Here is a 19,181-nt window from a genome sequence, read left to right as displayed (position 1 = left end):
AGGGACAGGTGTGGGGAAAAGGACAGGTCATACGCAGAAGCAGGCAGAGGGGTAGGATATCAGGCAAAAGCAGCGGCAGGGGCAGGGGCAGGGGCAGGGGCAGGGGCAGAGAGCTGAGAAAGGTTTTAAGGGCATAGCACTGGCGGGGTCGGGTGCAAGGTGGTTGGGCCTCACACCGTTCAAGTTGTACTGGACGAGGGAAGCATCTGCCCCTGCCTCCTGCCTCTTCAGGGCTAAATGCACAAGGCTCCTGCAGAGTGGGGTGAGGGCCGCGGTGAAACGCACTGGGGTGAGGAACTCCAGCAGGTAGGGCCAGAGAACCTGAGGGACAGAGGGCCACAGTCTGTGGACTGCAAGCACTGGGCAGGGCCTCCAGGGCCGTAGTGCTGACAGGATTTGGTCTCCACATCTACACGGGGCAGGGCAGCTTTAGGGGCCTCAGGCTAAGACAGGCATGCGGCTGCTGAGCACTACTCCCTCTACTCCTGCTCACTTGTCACCCAGGTCAGGGGTAGGGAGGGCAGGAAATCTCAGGAAGGGACAGCTCAGGCAGCAGCCCCGAGTCCCAGACACACACTTACGCTGTTCATCCTGTCCACTGTGGTGCTGACCAGGTAGAGGGTGCGGATGCTGACCGCCCGCACACTATCTACTGCCAGGTCCTCGCCATCAGGACTGGGCTTCTCCAGCTAGGGAAGAGGCAAAGTGAGGACGTACAAGGATGGCTGTCCACACACCCGTGTTAGCAGGAAAGGAAACGGGGCGCACCACCAAACCTGCCCCTAACAGCGTCACCACGTCTGCCACCTTCCATAAAGTGTACTAAAGTCACTCAAGAAAAGCTGTGACATGGTTCGATGAGTAAAAAACGCTCTCCATGTAAGACTGGAGTCTGAGTGAGGCCCACACCCAATGGCGCAGGGAGAGCGCAACCCCTGAAAGTTGTCTTTGCTCCATGGGCAGGCGTGACACGTGTGTGCCTGCACACACATACATGCATACATACATCTCTCTCCCCCTCTCTCAGATTCTTCTTTTTTAAAGAAGGAATTGACCTGTGAGGCCCAAAACCTTGGCAAGGCTTCCTCCAAAGGTGGGCTCATTATGCATGACCTCTAGAACTTCAAGGCAAATGCAGGATGGGCCTGGAAGATGGCTCAGTGGGAAAACACACTTCCATCAAAACCTTATACCCTGAGTTTTAACCCTAAGACCCCAGGGTGTAGACAACCAACTTCCATACGCTATCCTCTGGTCTTCTTCATACATGTGCTATAATATGTATGAGCACACCCTTATTTTTTTTTTTTTTTGGTTTTTCGAGACAGGGTTTCTCTGTATTGTTTTGGAGGCTGTCCTGGAACTCGCTCTGTAGACCAGGCTGGCCTCAAACTCACAGAGATCCGCCTGCCTCTGCCTCCCGAGTGCTGGGATTAAAGGCGTGTGCCACCAACGCCAAGCCGAGCACATACATTTTATAAATAAAGAGAAAGTAGGTCTGGGAAAAGTCAGAGGGAGAGTAGGGCGTGAATATGATCAAAATATATTATAGGAAATTCCTAAAGAATAAAAAAAATATGGGGCTTAAGCGATGCATCAGAGGTTTAGAGCACTTGCTGCTCTTATAGAGGAGCTGGGTTCAATTCCCAGCACCATTAGGTAGCTTGAAACCACGCATGCTCTTTTCTGATCTTGGTGGGCACCAAGAATGCACACAATATGCATACATACATGCAGGCAAATATTCACACACATAAGACAAAAAAATCTAAATTTAAAAAATTTATTATAGCTGGACATTGGTGGTGCACACCTTTAATTCCAGCACTCAGGAGGCAGAGGCAGGTGGATCTCTGTGAGTTCGAGGACAGCCTCCAAAACAATACAGAGAAACCCTGTCTGGACAAAGCCAAAAAGGTGATTATATATATATATATATTCAATGTTTCTGTCTACATACACATCTGCATACCAGAAGAGGGCAATGGATCCTATAGGACTACAATTATAGACAGTTGTGAATTGAACTCAGGGCCTCTGGAAGAGCAGCCCTGCTGAGGCATCCCTCCAGCCCTAGATTTTTTAGAATTATATTTTAAAAGAATAAACACAGGAGTCCGTTGGAGTTGTTGCATAAACACTATGACAGAGCACAAGAAGGCCACATATGGTGGTTTGAATGAGAAACGTCGCCTGGAGTCCTGGCTATTCAGTTGGAAGTGTGTTTGTGGAGGTGGAGCCTTGCTGCAGGAAGTGAGTCACTGGGGCAGGCTCTGAGTGGTCTCGCCCCACTTCCTGTTCACTCTTTGCCTCTTGCTTGCCGAGAAGATGTGAGCTCTCAGCTTCCTGTTCCCGCCACCACGCCTGCCGCTGTCTTTCTACCATGATGGACTCTTATCCTTCTGGATCCAGAAGCCCAAACAAACCCTTCCTTCTACTAGTTGCCTCGGTCATGATATTTTATCCTAGCAATAGAAAAGTAGCGATACATGTCTACTATGAACTGACCTTAGGACAATCTAGCTTTGCTAACTCCAAGAGCTTGAGTACTCGCTAGCTAGTTCCGTGTCTACGACTCTGCCTGCACTCATTTCCTCAATGAGTCCGGACTCTGCGCACCAGGCCAAGCACAAGGCAGCTGAGCCACACCCACCGCCACTTGCTGTCCACCTTATCCTGTCTTACCTTGCTCTCCTAGAGAAACTGGTGCTGGTTTAGTCATTTTGTAAATAGAAAAGAATCAAAGAGAATCAAGTTTCTGTCTTCCGCCTCTGCTTCTGAGTTAGGTACCTGTTGAGTGGACTCACAAGATGCAAAGACCTTGACTCAGAAACCAAAAGGAACCTCAGCCCACACACAGCCACCTGCTGCCAGGTTAGCTACTCTTCCTGGTAACCAGGACTAAGAGTGATCAAGAGACACACAGACTGAAGATCCAGAAAGAGTGGGTCTGCTGGTAGTGGTCCTTACCTCCTCCGGGGGCAGAGCACATTGTTGCACAATGTAGTCGACCATCACCTCACCTCCAGGCTGCTCCAGGTAGCCATGGTGGGCCATGGCACTTATCACCTGTACCACAGCTCGCTTCACCTGTCCAGAGCCAAGAGAAGGTCAGGAAGGGGCACAGGGAGCATCTGTATGTGCAGTGCCCACACCCATATGCATCTACACCACACCTGCACCTAAGCTGCACCTGCACCCAGACTCACAGACACACTGGCATACATACCTACACTCACACCCCTGGACCCACACCTGTGCAGGACATAACACATGGCTTCACGGAAGCTCAGCTCTTGGCTAGCACCTCGTGACATGTGCCGGTCTGCAAAGAAAAGCCTCTTCCCTGCTACCCCACATACATTCTTGCCCTCCTCTGAGCCCTTCAGAAGTCACCTTATCTCACCAGCCGCCCTCCTGCATGCACTTTTACCAAGCTCCATCCTCAGGTCTGAAAACAACTCTGCTAAAGATCTGCTCTAAGCCAAGGTACTAACACTGCCCTGCCCACAGAAGGTTCGGACATTCCTGAACTCTGTCCCAAGAGTTCTTCCCTAGCTGATTTTTGGTTTTGAGATAAGGTCTAATTATGTAGCCTGGGACAGGCATTAACTCCTAGACTCCCAAGTGCTAAGATGACAGTTGTGAGCTACCACACCCAGCCCCCCAGCCAATTTAAACAATCCCTGTAGGAAGTGGTGAGTATACCAGCTGCCTGAGTTCTCTGAGTCCTTCTGGTGAATAGTAAACCTCAGGGTGGTGCTTGAGCCTCTGGGCTTACAGGTCCTAACCCTGAGGGGGCGTGGGGTCACTAACAGTTCACTAATAATGTGGATAGGTAGCCTGTTGCTGGGCAGTGGTGGTGCACTCAGGAGACAGAGGCAGGTGGATCTCTGTGAGTTCAAGGCCAGCCTGGTCTACAGAGCTAATTCTAGGACAGCCTCCAAAGCCACAGAGCTACCCTGTCTCAAAAAACAAAAAAACAAGAGGTAGCCTGTGTGGTAGAATATTATTTTAAGGTGTGTGGCTTTAGAATACGCTGCATTTACTTAACTCTGTGAAGCTGTGGTTCTGTGCCTGTCTCAAACACCTGATGGTCTAATAAAGAGCTGAATGGCTAATATCGAGGCAGGAGAAGGATGGGCAGGGCTGGCAGACAGAGAGGATCTATAGAGCAAGAGAATACGGAGAGGAGAGCAAGCCACCCGGCTACACAGCAAGACCCAGAGTGAGAAGGAAAGAAAGGTGTACAGGACTAGAAAAGGAAAGCCCAGAGACAAAAGGTTGATTTACGTTAAGAAAAGCTGGAACAAGCCAAGCTAAGGCCAGACACTCATAACTAAGAAAAAGACTGTGTGTGACTCACTTGGGAGCTGGGTGGCAGCCCCCCAAAAGAACACAAAAGCCAAAAGAGTAAAGAAACCATCTTACTACAGGCCTGTCCACACAAACGTGTGCGTCTCTTTGCTTGCCTGCACCAGGGACTGGTAGGATGAGCGCTTCAGTCTTCTGGCCACCCTTCTGTTGGCTGCCTACGATGAGCCAAACTAACTGACCCAGTCCAAAAATGGCCACGCTAACCTGTCCACTTTACCTTATTGTTGGTGTCCAGAAGAGGGAGCCTCATGGATGAGAGGATAAAGGGCTTCTTAATCTCCATTTGAGCAGCTGCAATAAGCAAACAAGACGGCTTAGTCTCTACCAACCAAGACCAGTCATCCTAGCCACATCTACCTTGAAGTCTCAAGGAACCTGACTTCACTTGGTTCTCATGTGGAAGGAGGACATGGCATAAGCCCATTGCTCTGAAGGAGAAAAAAACTCTGCAAATAACATTTTACCAATCAAAAAGTTAAAAGGGACCAGGTGCTGTCTCACGCTAAGGGAAGTAAAGAGACCGGGAGATAGCTCAGCAGTTAAGAATGCTCACTGCTCTTATACCAGGTCCGACGAAGCATCAGATGCCTCCCCTCTCCATGGGCACTTGCACATGGGCTCATGTAGGCACATGCACATACATAGAGTAAGTAAAATAGTCACGTTTCTTTTGTTGTTGTTGTTTTTAAAGATTTTTTTATTTATTACATATACACCAGATTGAATTATAGATGGTTGTTAGCCACCATGTGGTTGCTGGGAATTGAGACCTCTGGAAGATCAGTCAGTGCTCTTAACCTCTGAGCCATCTCTCCAGCCCCCATCACTTTTCTTTAAAAGAAGGAAACAGGGAGGAAAAATGAGGGCACTGGGTGCAATGCTTGTGACAATGTTCTCATTACACAGACAGTTCAGTAAGGAAGATGCCATCCTGATCCCAATTTCACAAGTCAGGAGCCTGAACCCAGAGGCACATGGCCCTCAGAACAACAGCTCCCAGAGCAGCAAAAGGTAGATCCGGAAAGTGAGGGCAGAGGCCTCAAAGAAACATGGCCTTGTCCCCAGTGTCCCAGCCCCGCCCACTTCTAAATGCTCCTTGAGCCCATGCCCTGCTCCCCTGGAGCCACCACGCCAAGCCTGGTGCAGCCCTGGTGGTAACAACAGGCAAACAAGATGTGTGCTACGGAAGCTCAGGCAACAGAAACCCTAAGTCTGACCTGAAGCAGATGTGCAGCGTTCAGAAGATGCTGAAAAACACTCATGACTTAAAACTGAGGCAGGAAGAAGAGATGGGCCTCTGTGACTAGAGACTGAAGACAGTCACCAGGAAGTGGGCAGCTTCAGGGCTTCAGGAAGGAACTCCACAGAGGGTGTGACAGTCACGCGGTGGCTGTACTCAACATCACTGGTTTTATTTTAAATGTATTTATATATTATGTAGACAGTGTTCTGCCTGCATGCATCCCTGCAGGCCAGCAGAGGGCACCAGATCTCATTGCAGATGGCTGTGAGCCACCATGTGGTTGCTGGAAATGGAACTCAGGACCCTCTGGAAGAGCAGTCAGTTCTCGTAACCTCTGAGTTATCTCTCCAACCCCCCAAATAAATGAATTATGCCATTGTATGTAATAAAAACCAGGGCTGGAGATGTAGCTAAGCAGGCAGGATATTTGTTTGTTGGGCATGGAGCTGAAACACTGAATAAGAACAAGTATGGGTGAACACCCAAAATTTCAGCACTAAGGAGGAGTGGAAAGATGAGGAGTTCAAAGTCATTTTCAGGTATATAACAAACTCAAGGCCAGACTGGAATACCCGACATCCTGTCTTTAAAACAAACAGATGAAACAAAAACTATCCATGGTCAGCTGAGCACAGTGGTGCACACCTTTAATCCCAGTACTTGGAGGGCAGAGTTCAAGGTCAGCCTGGTCTACAGAGTGAGTTCTGGGACAGTCAAGGCTACACAGAGAAACCCTGTCTCAAGAAAACAAAAATAGAAACAAAAAACGGGCTGGACAGATGGTTCAGAGGTTAAGAGCACTGGTTGCTCTTCCAGAGTTCCTGAGTTCAAGTCCCAGCAACCACATGGTGTCTAACAGCCATCTGCAATGAGATCTGGTGCCTTCTTCTGGCGTGCAGGCATGCATGCAGGCAGAACACTGTATACGTAATAAATAAAAAAACCAACAACAACAAAACTAAGCACAGCTAGACCCTAGAGTCTTAGAGAGAAAGACACAAAGGTGTCAGTGATAAGGCTATGCTATTCAAAGACCAAGACAGCTGATACCACTGGGGTAGAAGTTTATCTGTGTTGTGTGAATTTTTCAGAGAAATTTAAAAAGAACCTGTGTCGTACCTGGAACTTATACTGAAGCCCAAAGAGTGGCTCATTCACTAGGGTTTCTCAGGGAGCAATAGACAACTATGGACAGCCTAATTTTCCTGAAGTTGCTATCCTGGTCCTATTTTATATGGCTTTAAGTCAACAGGAACTGGTGTAAACCTGAGCTCAGAGCGCTACCTAGTGTTAAAGCAACAGAAGTGGCTATAGGCTCAGACCACATAATAATAAAACTTGACTCCAAGAAAAGTGTTTGTCTGTGTGCTCCATCTTGCTCTTCTCAGGGATTTTGCTGGATTGGACAACCTTGGGAAAGATGGCTTGGTCTGCTACCGTCTGGCACATAAAACAACTAAATAGTGGCTTGCTACAAAATGAGTTACTCTGGCTAGAATGCAAAGGACTGGCTTCACTCCAACGGAGATTTTAGGAAAGGGAATGCATTTACCTAGCAGTGCCAGACACATGTATACCTACAACCTCAAATTTTGGTCCTAGATACACATCCAACTAAGTGTGCCAAGGAAAAAAGGAAACAGTAGTGGTCTTCTTTAAGTAAGAAACTGGGAGAATCCACTTATCCACAGCCAGTCAATGGGTACAAACTTCACAGGTCATCACACATGATGAACTCTGGGATGTACAAACATTTCACAAACAGAAACAAAAAATAAGTCAGATACAAAATGATCAACATTGTGCAATTCCCCTTTCTTTACATAACATGCAAAACAGTAGCATGTTCTTGTGCTGGAAGCCACCCTCAGTGGTCGTTTAGTGGCCCTGGGCACTGCCTCCCTTTCCTTTATTCTTCGTCCAGGTAGGAAATAATGGACGATGTTATCACTTACTGAAAAGAACAGTCACCATCTGTGCAGTTTCCATATGTGAGCTGTATTTCAAGACAAAAATGTAAAAGCATCTTCAATCTGTGTTTATGAAAGCAAGAAGTTCTCTAAGGTAGTTCAGAAAGAAATGAAGCACACTATGAACCAGCTGCAGACAGAGACAATTCTCTCTTGTTTGCAAACATTCCCACATGAAATGCTCAGAGAAAGAACACAGAGGCCAAGGGAAAGGCAGGTAAAGAGTGGCTGCTGAGACACACAGATGCAATGTAAGAATAAGGAAGCAAGCCGGGCGTTGGTGGCGCACGCCTTTAATCCCAGCACTCGGGAGGCAGAGGCAGGTGGATCTCTGTGAGTTTGAGACCAGCCTGGACTACCAAGCGAGTTCCAGGACAGCCTCCAAAGCCACAGAGAAACCCTGTCTCGAAAAACCAAAAAAAAAAAAAAAAAAAGAATAAGGAAGCAGCTGGGCAGTGGCGGCACACGCCTTTAATCCCAGCACTAGGGCCAGCTAGGGATGCAGAGGCAGGTGGATCCTTAAGGATCCTTAAGCCACTGCCTGGAAGAGCCCCAGGCAACAGGGTCTACCTTTCTGAACTTCGAATCTAAGGCCATCCCACTCACCAAAACTTAAGCCTACCTAAACCACTGTGATTATCTTTTTGAAGCTTATTGCCAATCAAATAAATCTCCCTTAAAAGTAGGAAAGTTGGGCCAGGCGGTGGTGGCACACCCCTTTAATCCCAGTACTTGGGAGGCAGAGGCAGGCGGATCTCAGTGAGTTCCAGGCCAGCCTGGTCTACAGAGCGAGTTTCAGGACAGCCAGGGCTATTACACAGAGAAACCCTGTCTTGAAAATGGGGCGGGGGAAGTAGGAAACTTGGGGCTGCAGGTGTTGCTTACAGGCAGAACAGTTACCAAGCATGTGTGGAACCCTAAGTTCTAAGTCATGTGGTAGTTTGAAGGCGAATGGTCACATAGGCTCACACACATTGGAATGCTTGGTACCCAGTTGGCAGAAGAGTTTGGGAAGGAGTAGAAGGTGTGGCCTTGTTGGAGGAGGCGTGTCATTAGGGGAGGGCTCTGAGGTTTCCAAACTCTATTCCATTCCTATTTGCACATGGTTGATCTCCTTTGCCCCCCACCTCCAAATAAACCTTTTCTTCTAGAAGTTGCCATGGTCATAGTGTCTTATCAAAGCAGTAATAACAATGACAAAGTTCAATGGTGAATACCACCAAGGTAAAATACTATTATTAATAGTAATTCAAAGAAGGACGCGCCTCTCGTCTGTCAGATGGACATTACCCTGGTATTGCCCTACACGGGACGAGGCACAGATGGCCAGCCTGCAGTCACAGTCACAGCAGACACTCACCAGCCGAGTTGATGATGTGTCTCAGGATCTGCAGGGTACCCACACGGAGCCTCTCATTGCTGGTGTCCAGCCTGGGCAGTAGGAAGGCCAGCAGTCGGTCAGGGGAACAGCAGGCTGCAGGGCGAAACGCACATCAGACACGGACAGCCTTGGCTCCCTGCCTGTGCTTGCGTCCTAAGCACCCCAGGGCTGGGTATGTGTGTCTTGGTCACTCTGGATCTGGAGCCTCCCAGGACCAAAGGAAAGCAAATCATCACTGTGGGGATGCAGGAAGACAGAACTCCCTAGCCATCAATCTCACCCCAATGTCTTCTTAGAGTAGCTCTATGAAGGGAAGGGCTGGAGCACACGGGCTTTAACACCAATGGTTGGACCACATGGCACATGTTAGACTCAGACCTTGGACTTGTTCCAACTTAATTCACAAGGGACCCCTCAGAGATCCTCCTGCTTCTGGGCTAGTCTGCAGCTAGAGAACAATTCCCAAGCACTCAGTCCCTGACCCTGCACAGACCTCGAGCCTGGACCTATATCATTGCCAATGGGAACCTTTAGGAAATTACCTTGGTGAGTTCTCACTTTTGTGATTTTATTAGTGTCCCTCCCTCACACCACACTCTGGGCCAGGTGAACCAGTCTCCCCATGTTCCCTCCCTCCAGGCTCTACATAGGTGCTGATGTCACTGGTCTTCAGCAACTGGCAAGTCACACACCTCTGCCTGACCTTCAACTAGAGAGCATGCCCTGGTGGAATACAAACACCAGGAGCAGAGTTGGTAGACAAAGCTTTCACTGTCCTAGAGCACCAGGTCCCAGCAGAGGCACTGAAAGATGCTGTCCCCTCGAGCTAGGGTCAGCTAATGCCAGACTGATGGCCAGAGCCAGGCACCACATACAGGGGTGCGGAGTAGCAGACTGTGGATGAGGGTCAAGGACAGAACTGTGGACTGGGAGACAGAAGCCTCTAGAAGAAGAGAAAGAAGTAGGGCTATAACATTCACTTCACTGAAGATCAGGTGCTTGGGGGCTGTGGCTAAACCAAGACCCTGCTTGAGTCCCTAACTCCTCAGCCATGAAGCTGCTTACTATTATCCTCTTCAAAGAGAACAAATGACCAGACATGAAGGCATATGAGTGAACTCCAGTATTTGGAAGTCTGAGGCAGAAGGATCATGAATTCAAGGACAGCTGAGCTAAAAGGACCATGAGAATCATCTATTTTGTTTTTATTACAATAATAATAATAGCTATGCAGTGGTAGCACAAGCATTTAATCCCAGCACTCAGGAGGGAGGCGGAGGAAGGGAGATCTCTGATTACAAGGCCAGCGTGGCCTACTGAACAAGTTGCAGGATAGCCAAGGCTACACAGAGAAACCCTGTCTCGATAGATAGAGGACTGTTCAGACATGTCTCTGAGGCTTCCCGTACAGAAGATACCACCACTCACCCAACACCGTGAAGCAGCGGAGCACCTCCTTCTGGCTACTCATCACCAGGGGGCTTGAGGACTCCACAGGCACACAAATCTGATCCAGGAGACAGGACAGACATTATGGTGACAGAGTCCTACTGCTCTCTATCTCACCTGGGGGTACTGGAAACCTATTTTGTTTTTGCTGCTTTTGGTTTTTTCAAAAACAATTTTTAAAGATTTATTTATTTATTATATATACAGTGTTCTGTCTGCATGTATTCCTGCAGGCCAGAAGAGGGCACCAGATCTCATTACAGATGGTTGTGAGCCACCATGTGGTTGCTGGAAATTGATTTCAGGTCCTCTGGAAGAGCAGCCAGTGTTCATTCTTAATCTCTGAGCCATCTCTCCAGCATCCAGTTTACAAAAAAAAAAAATTTAAAGAGGGGCTGGAGTGATAGCTCAGTGCTTAAGAGGTTTGGCTGCTCTTCCAGAGAACCTGGGTTCAATTCTCAGCACTCATATGGCAGCTCACAATGTAACTTATAGTTGCAGTGGACTTGAGACCTTCTTCTGACCTCTGTGGTACCAGGCACACACATGAAGCACAGATAAACATGCAGGCAGAACACACCAATACACGCACAATAAAATAAAGATCGACTTTACTGTTTTATATGTATAAGTGTTTTGCCTGAATAAATGTATGCATTCCTGGTGCCCCTGGAGGTCAAAAGAGGGTACTACCATATTCCCTTGAACTAAGTTACAGACAGTTGTGAGCTGTCCTGTGGGTACTAGGAATCAAGCCCAGATCATCTGCAAGAGCAACAAGTATCAGCCACTCCAGTCTACGCTTTGTTTGTTTTTAAAACAAGGTCTCACTGCGTAGCTCTGGCTGTCCTAGAACTCACTCTATAGACCAGGCTGACCTCAAACTCACAGAGATCCGCCTTTCTCTGCCTCCAAGTGCTGGGATTAAAACCATGTGCCACCACACTTAACCTAGTAAATTAATCCTTCCTTCCTTCGTTTTATTTTTCCAGACAGGGTTTCTCTGTGGCTTTGGAGGCTGTTCTAGAACTCTCTTTGAAGACCAGGCTTGAACTCACAGAGATCCATCTGCCTCTGCCTCCCAAGTGCTGGGATTAAAGGTGTGCCCCGGCCAGCCTGGTAAATTCTTAGCCTGGTCTACAGAGCAAATTCCAAGACAGCCAGGACTACACAGGATTCAAAAAACCAAAAATAAATAAATTAGATTTCTTCATTTTTATTGTATATATACAAGTTTTATTTTGCCTATGTGTATGTATAATTATCAGATGTGTGCTTGGTACCAGCACTGGATCTTCTGGAACTAGAGTCATGTGGATATTGGAAACTGAACTCAGGTCCCATGGAAGAACATAAAGTGTGCTAACCTGCTGTCTCTCCAGCACCAATAAGTTTTTTAAAGTATTTACTTAGTATTATTATTAGTGGGTGGGGCGAGTATAGATGTGCTACGGCAGCTATGCAGAGATCAGAGAACAACTCAATGGAGTTGGTTCTCTCCTTCCACCTTTATGTGGGCTCCAGGGAGTGAACTTATGTCGTCCAGCTGAGCGGCAAGCACCGTCACTCACTGGCCATCTCATGAACCCAATGGCAAGTTCTTACTGGAAACCCTCCTGATGTTGGAAGATGGGGCACTTTGACTCCCTAACTTTCAGATTCTCCCTTGCTGTAAAATGACTGTCAGCCAAACAGCCGGCATCGACCATCAGAGAGAATGTAACCAGCCTCACTATGTCTACGTAGTCAGCTTTTACAACCTAAGTTAAATGCATAGCTGCAATCTTTTTCTTGCTTTTGCTGTTGTTTTGTTTTATTTTTCAAAACAGGCTTTCTCAGTGTAACAATTCTGGCTGTCCTTGTACTTGGTCTGTAGACCAGGCTGGCATTGAACTCACAGAGATCCGCCTGCCTCTGCCTCCTGAGTGCTGAGATTAAAGGCGTGCGCCACCACTTTCAGGAACAATCTTAAACTATGTATTCTCCCATGCCCGTGATCCAGAAAATGTGTACCGTGACAATCATTTGCTGAAAGCAGCCAACATGTTGAAAGTAACAAACAAAAAATATTCCATAAATGTTGGAAGTAACACGTGGATAGGTTGATAACATCTGTGTGGGTTCAGGTGCTATTTAGGGTCAGTAAGGAACTTCCCTTGTAAAACTGTTAAAGATTTCTGTAAAAGAAATGTCCTTCAATCCTTTCTCATACCATGTTTTTGTACTGTTCAATAAGTACAGAACACTCAAAAAACCAAACTAAACCAAACAAACAAACAAACAAAAAGCAAAGAATGCTATTAAGGACAGACACACATACCATACAGGCAAAATACAAAGGCAATAGCGACAGATCAAACACACAAAATATACAAGTCAGTGTCTACAGACTACAAATAGAAGGAAAAAGGGGGGTACTAGAGAACTCAAATTCAGATTTGCTCTTAGTCAAACTATATCAAGAAGCTTGCTTTCATTCAACACACAATAATAAACTTTAAAAAGATACTAAGATCTGTCTATTTTCCTGAAAAATTCATGATTCTGATGTGGGTTTTGCTTGCTTGTTTCTGAGCAGAGTTTCTCTGGGTAGCCCAGGCTGTCCTAGAACTCACTCTGTAGACCAGGCTGGAACTTAGAGCCCAGGCATGCCTGCCTGTGCCTCACAAGTGCTGGGATTAAAGGCATGTGTCACCACTACCCAGCTCCTACTTTTTTCTTAACCACAAAGTTCCACAGATTCATGTTCCCTCTGCTGGTCACACTGTGTAGAGCAGAGTTCTCAGTCTCCTTGACCCACAGGGAGAACATCCAGCCAGATAATTTCTCATAGAAGTACTTCCTGCAATGGAATCTTGTGACTCAGGGTACACCATCTCCTTTCTCGCTCAGTTCCTTAATAGACAAGGTAGCCTCAGGCCATCTTACCACTGTAACTCCCTCTGGGACCTGCTGGGCCAGCCCTCAGTGCCACACACCCTATCCTACTGGATGCCACTCCTCATCCAGGGGTTCCTGTATGAGGTGATTTAAATGAGAATGGCCCCATAGGCTTATATGTTCAAATACCGTTGGTCAAAATGTTTGGGAAGGATTAGGAGGAGTGGCCTTGTTGGAGCAGGTGTGTCACTGAGGATGTGCTTTGAGGTTTCAAGAGACTCACACAATTTCCAGTTTGGTCTCTGCCTCTGTGATGCTGATCTTAGTTGTCAACTACATCTAGAATCTTCTAAAACCTAAGCAGCTGTGGGCTGGAGAGATGGCTCAGTGGTTGAGAGCACTGGCTGCTCTTCCAAAGTACCTGGGTTTGATTCCCAGCACCTGCATGGCAGTTCACAACCATCTAACTCCGGGTATCAGGAATCTGACATCCTCTTCTGGCCTCCATAGTATCAGAGACTGGTGGTACAGACATGCATGCAGGCAAAATATCCATACACATAAAAACATAAACAGAGATAAAACAAGCAGCTAGGTTTGACTATGAAGAATTTCCTTGATTAGCTCATTTGAGGTAAGGAGATCTACACCTTCTGGTGGCAGGCTACATAAAAAGGCCAGGGATGGCCGGGTGTTGGTGGCGTACGCCTTTAAACCCAGAACTCGGGAGACAGAGGCAGGAGGATCTCTGTGAGTTCCAGGCCAGCCTGGTCTACAGAGTGAGTTCCAGGACAGCCTCCAAAACAATTCCAAACAGAGAAGCCTTGTCTTGAAAAACCAAAAGAAAAAAAAAAAAAAAGGCCAGGGATAAGAGAAGTTTTTGCTTTTTGCCTGATTGCCCTCACTTTCGATAGAAAGCTTATCGATCCTGCTCCTGAGGCATTCCTTTGCTGGTGCTAGAACCCACATCTTCAGAATTCCAACACAGACTGTAGACTGGCAGCTCTCTAAAATCTCCCTGGACTCTAGAGATTAGAACAGCTGAGACATCCAGTCTCATTAACTGACCACCACCAGAACTTTGTCTCTTTCATCAGGAGACAGTCAATGTTGGACTACTTGGACCAAGCCTGTAAGCCATGCTAATAAATCTCAGACAGACAGACAGACACAGACACACACTCACACTCACACAGAGAGAGACACACATACACACACACAGAGACACACTCACACTCACACACAGAGAGACACACAGAGACACACTCACACACACAGAGAGAGACACACATACACACACACACACTCACACACAGAGAGACACACACAGAGACACACACACACAGACACACACTCACACTCACACACAGAGACACACTCACACACACAGAGACACACACATACACACACACACAGAGACACACACTCACACTCACACACAGAGAGAGACACATACACACACACACACTCTAGCACTTGTGTTTCTTTAGAGAACCCTAAGCAATATGGTCCCCTACTTGGAGATCAAGGTGTGAGCTCTTAGCTGTTCCTGTTACCATGCTTTTGCCCACCATCATGGACCCTAACTGAAACTTGAAGCCCAATCAAACACTTTCTTTTAGAAGCTGTCCTTGTTGCTGTATTGGGTCACAGAATAGACAAGAAACAAATAAACCGTATCATCTGCCCTTGCCACTATTGGGCTACAAGATGCTGCCTCATCCCTGGAGGCCACACCCACACAGTGCTCAGGAAGCCCATCCCAGGGCTGTGTGGCTGAAGCGCCCACTCCAAATCACAGTCCCTGTGCTCCCACGGGGCAGCTCACTTGAAGGGCCCATCCCCACGAGATCCACCATCCAAATACTCATCTCCCAGCCTACCTGAGCATGAAGAGCCACCAAGAGGGCATCAAGCTGAACCTCTAGTGTGCGGCTGCCCACACTCACAGCTGCCTCGAGGATTTGGCCCAGGCTCTGTTCAAGACAGGAAGGAGATGGCTTCAGTCCACCTTCTGCCCCACAATGGGAACTGAGGCCCTGTGATGCGGTCCAGGAGAACACTGATCCCCTTTAAGACCCAAATGACGAAGCTATATATCTTAACCTCCAGAATTTGGGGGCAGATTAGGAAAGGTGTTTTCTGGGTCACAGGACAGTTCGACAGGTAGAGGTCCAGGTTCCCAGACTCCTATCCAGTGCTCGGTAAACCAACACGAAAATTTAAGTTAGGATCTGATCTGGGGCTCTGCTGCCGTGCCCTCCAAATACCTTGGATATCTGAAAGGTCTCTGCGTGCTTCTTGTAGAGGCTGAGTACTGCAGGGAGGAGCTTAGGGAGCTGTTCTTCCAACTTCTCACAGGGAAGCAGGTGGCTCATGGGACCCAGAGCTGCCACCACTGCGAGCCGGAGCTGAAAAGACAGCAAAGACCACCTTGTCTGCTCGCCTCTGAGCCCCAGGTCTAACAGGTGAGCCTGACTCACTACCAGGCACTAGTATGGGACAACTATGGCAAGAGGTCAGACGGCGGCCGGGTAGAACTTAGTGTGAGGGCAGAGAGCGGGTGCCACAGGGGCCTACAATGACCAGGCCTCAAGCCTTGCGACAGGTTGACTCTAGTTGGATGTAGGGGCCCTTCACTACCTCCCAGGCACCAACTGTAGGCCGGGAACTCAGGCCCTCTTTCTCCCCCCTTAGACTACCCAGGTAGAGAGAAAGGGCAAAGGCAGAAGGAAGTCTCACGGGCTGAGCCTTGGTCCTGGATGGGTCATAGCTGTACCTTGGTATCTCGGCTCTGCAGCCAGTGGTGGAAAAGGATGTCATAGGCACCAAAGATGTCAGCAGCAAAGGTGTCTTTCCTGACTGTGGGGTCTGGGGCTTGATCCAGGTTGGCCAGGTACTCCAGGGTACTCTCACTGAAGTGCTGCAGAGCTGTGATGACCCCACAGTCAGAGCAACTCCTGACCTCCCCCACTGGCTCCCCAGTGCTGCCCATGAGCTCCCAAGGCAATCTGCATGGTGCCTAGACCAGCGCCTGGTTAGATGGTGACCCCTGGACTACACCATGGGTCTACAGGCCTGTCACACACAGGAGCGTGGCCCTGAACCTGACTTGAAAATAAAAGATGGGGAGAAAACTGTCTAGTGTCACAAGTAGATAATGGAGAGCGAGTGGGAGCTGAAGCCCCAAAACTAGCAGAAGAGGGAAGGAATACATTCTCCTCTGAGCCCCCAGGATGATACCAATCCACCAACATCCTGACCCAATGACCGTGAAATCACCTTGCCCCGTGTCTACCACAGACAAAAGAAGGAAGCCCCCCCCCAGGGCTGACAGGCCCAGTGTGAGGCAACAGGAAAGAGGCCCAGGCTGTAACAGGCCTTCCTTGGCTATGTCCTGGGCCTGAGCGGGGTACAGGTGGACAGAGCAGAGGCTCTGAACTGCTGTGGGCAGTCACATGAGAAGCCCAAAAAGACAAGGCTGGGATTGGAGGCCGAGACAATGCAGCAGAGCAACAGGGGCAGGGTGGGCACTGAGGCAGAATCTCTGTGCTTCCCACCCTCAGGAACCAGTCCATCCACCAAGGGCTCATATCCTGCTGAAGCCACATTCATATAATCCAAAGTCGTCTGATTAATGGTTCATATGCAGAGTGGTAAATGGAGCATCTTCATGCAAATATTAATTCTCAGATCATAAAAAGAACCTGGAAGCCGGGCAGTGGTAGTACACCCTTTTAGTGCCAGCACTCAGGAGGCAAAGGCAGGAGGATCTCTGTGAGTTCGAGGCCAGCCTGGTCTACAAAAAGTTCCAGGATAGCCTCCAACACAATACAGAGAAAACCCTGTCTTAGAAAAAAAAAAAAAAAAAAAAGAACCTGGAAACTGACCCTTTTCTTTTGCACAGGAATGGTTCAACACATATCAGGGACAAACAGTAGGATGCTCCTGCAGCCTTTGTATAGAGAGTCATAATGCACACGGTCTTGTCCTCAGGATTCTCAGGCTACCACCTCTCTCCAGCACTGAGCACCAATGACCAAGTGTCACGTGCCTGCTTTGATGCTGGGGTGTGCCCATCAAATGGACTTGGGAACCCTCCATCGCTTTGTGAGTCTTCTAATCCTTCTTAGACCTCAAAGTGGTGACTCAAACTTGAGCCTGGCTTTACCACACATGTCATTTCCTGTCACATGAGGTTCAGGGTCCCAGGAAGGGGTGTGGCTCTACACGGTCAGGGTCCCCAAGAAGTTACTTCATGGTGTCCAGGTTTTGGCATGGACCTCTTTGGATCTGCTGTGCTTTTTGGTATGAGGATTCTCACCTTTTGTGGAGGGAGAGATGGCAAACATGTCGGCCACCTGCTCCACCCCACCCCTTCTCCCTTGGCCCCACGTCTCAAAGGTTCTGGCTGCCCTCAGGAAATCCTTAGACCCTGGCCCTATGCCCATGCTCCCTGTATATCTACACCACCCCCTTCTCAGTAGAAAATTTAGTGTCTGATACTTTTATTTAGCTTTTTTTTTCTCTCATAGAACTTGCTCTTTTTTGGGGGGGGGACGGGTTTCCAAGACAGGGTTTCTGTGTGGCTTTGGAGGCTGTCCTGGACCTAGCTCTTATAGACCAGGCTGGTCTCGAACTCACAGAGATCCGCCTGCCTCTGCCTCCCGAGTGCTGGGATTAAAGGCGTACAACACGAACGCCCAGCGAACTTGCTCTTTTCTTATGGCTTGTTCATTCTTTTATTTCTTCACTGTTGTCTCATAGCCTCCATTGTAACATTCCAAAACCACTCTGAGTCTGCTCTGTGCTAGGCCGACACACATATGATGGCGGTTGACACTGCTGCATGCTCATGTTGGGATTTCAACTCCACAGCAGTGGCTCCCCCATCCAGAGCCCAGGACAGTCTTGAATGATCATAGGATGATGTCTAGAAGACACACCTAATTTAGCTCACTTACAAAGTAGAGCCTTAGCCAAGGCCTCCAATCCAGTCTAAAAGAAATGCTTGCTGTGCGTGGTGGCTCACAGCTAGGGTTGTTACACAGTGAAATCCCATCTCAGGGGGATGGAGAAAGAGAAAGAGAGAGAGAGGAGAGGGAGAGAGAGGGAGAGAGGGAGGGAGAGGCAGACAGACAGACAGACAGAGGAACCCTTCATTGATAGAGATAAACCACAGTGACAAACTCTCAAAGAGAGAACTTAAAAGAAATGAATGAAGAAAACAAAAAACCAAAAACTACCTTCCCAGCAGGGCCCCAGGTGAAATGCTCACTGGTCAGTCCCCCTTTCCCTGAGAATGGGCTTCTGCAGGTTCTGTTTAGGTAGGCAATGGCCTCAACTCCCTCTACTCTTGGTTGCTGACATTAAGATCAGAAGGGCCTAGAAACTGCAGGAGATTCGGGATTCATCAGCTCCTCTCAGCCCCAAGGCTTTTCCTTCTGATCTCAAGGATCTTAGTCAGAGTGGTCTTTGGGGATAAGAATGTTACTTCCAGAAATAAGAGCCTCACAACTTACTAGAATTCATGTACTCAGGGTGAAAGAGGTCCACCCTGATGCCAATGTCCTTCCCTGGGAAGCAGCTATGGCTGAGTAAGAGCCACAAGTTCTCCCACAGCGCTGTTCAGAGCTGGCCCCTCACATCCACTAACCCTTCTAGTAGAGGCCTGCTAGCCAAATCCTCTTCCACGGACGGTGTCTGTCTGCTTCTGCAGGTGCTTGTCACCCACACAGCCTTGGAGAATGACATCACTGGACACTCAGCCTAGCCTCCTTCCACCACGTAAGAATGCCACCATCTGGGTGTCCTCCTTCTCAGTGTCACACCCTTCGGCTTCTCTAGGGAATTTCTGAGACCTGATTCTCTGGGAAGCCTT

General features: G+C 48.3%; 1 protein-coding gene across 5 annotated transcripts in view; it reads right to left on the bottom strand.

Moving 5' to 3' along the window:
- The window catches only part of Mroh1 (maestro heat like repeat family member 1), a 63,465-nt gene that overhangs the window by 23,272 nt on the left and 21,012 nt on the right, over positions 1-19,181 (bottom strand). For all 5 annotated transcript variants that reach the window (XM_040736346.1, XM_040736349.1, XM_040736345.1 and 2 more), the window contains 9 exons: positions 16,080-16,231; positions 15,571-15,711; positions 15,184-15,276; positions 10,400-10,478; positions 8,951-9,064; positions 4,595-4,668; positions 2,971-3,090; positions 582-689; positions 177-321 (listed from right to left, as the gene is read on the bottom strand). In XM_040736346.1, the coding sequence (XP_040592280.1) occupies positions 177-321; positions 582-689; positions 2,971-3,090; positions 4,595-4,668; positions 8,951-9,064; positions 10,400-10,478; positions 15,184-15,276; positions 15,571-15,711; positions 16,080-16,231 (1,026 nt within the window). The remainder of the gene's footprint in view (positions 1-176; positions 322-581; positions 690-2,970; positions 3,091-4,594; positions 4,669-8,950; positions 9,065-10,399; positions 10,479-15,183; positions 15,277-15,570; positions 15,712-16,079; positions 16,232-19,181) is intronic.

This window comes from Mesocricetus auratus, unplaced genomic scaffold (assembly GCF_017639785.1).
Source record: "Mesocricetus auratus isolate SY011 unplaced genomic scaffold, BCM_Maur_2.0 Super-Scaffold_100055, whole genome shotgun sequence".
NCBI classification, from domain to species: Eukaryota; Metazoa; Chordata; class Mammalia; order Rodentia; family Cricetidae; genus Mesocricetus; species Mesocricetus auratus.
The sequence above is the reverse complement of the archived record's forward strand: the minus strand, read 5'-3'. Positions and strand labels throughout refer to the sequence as shown.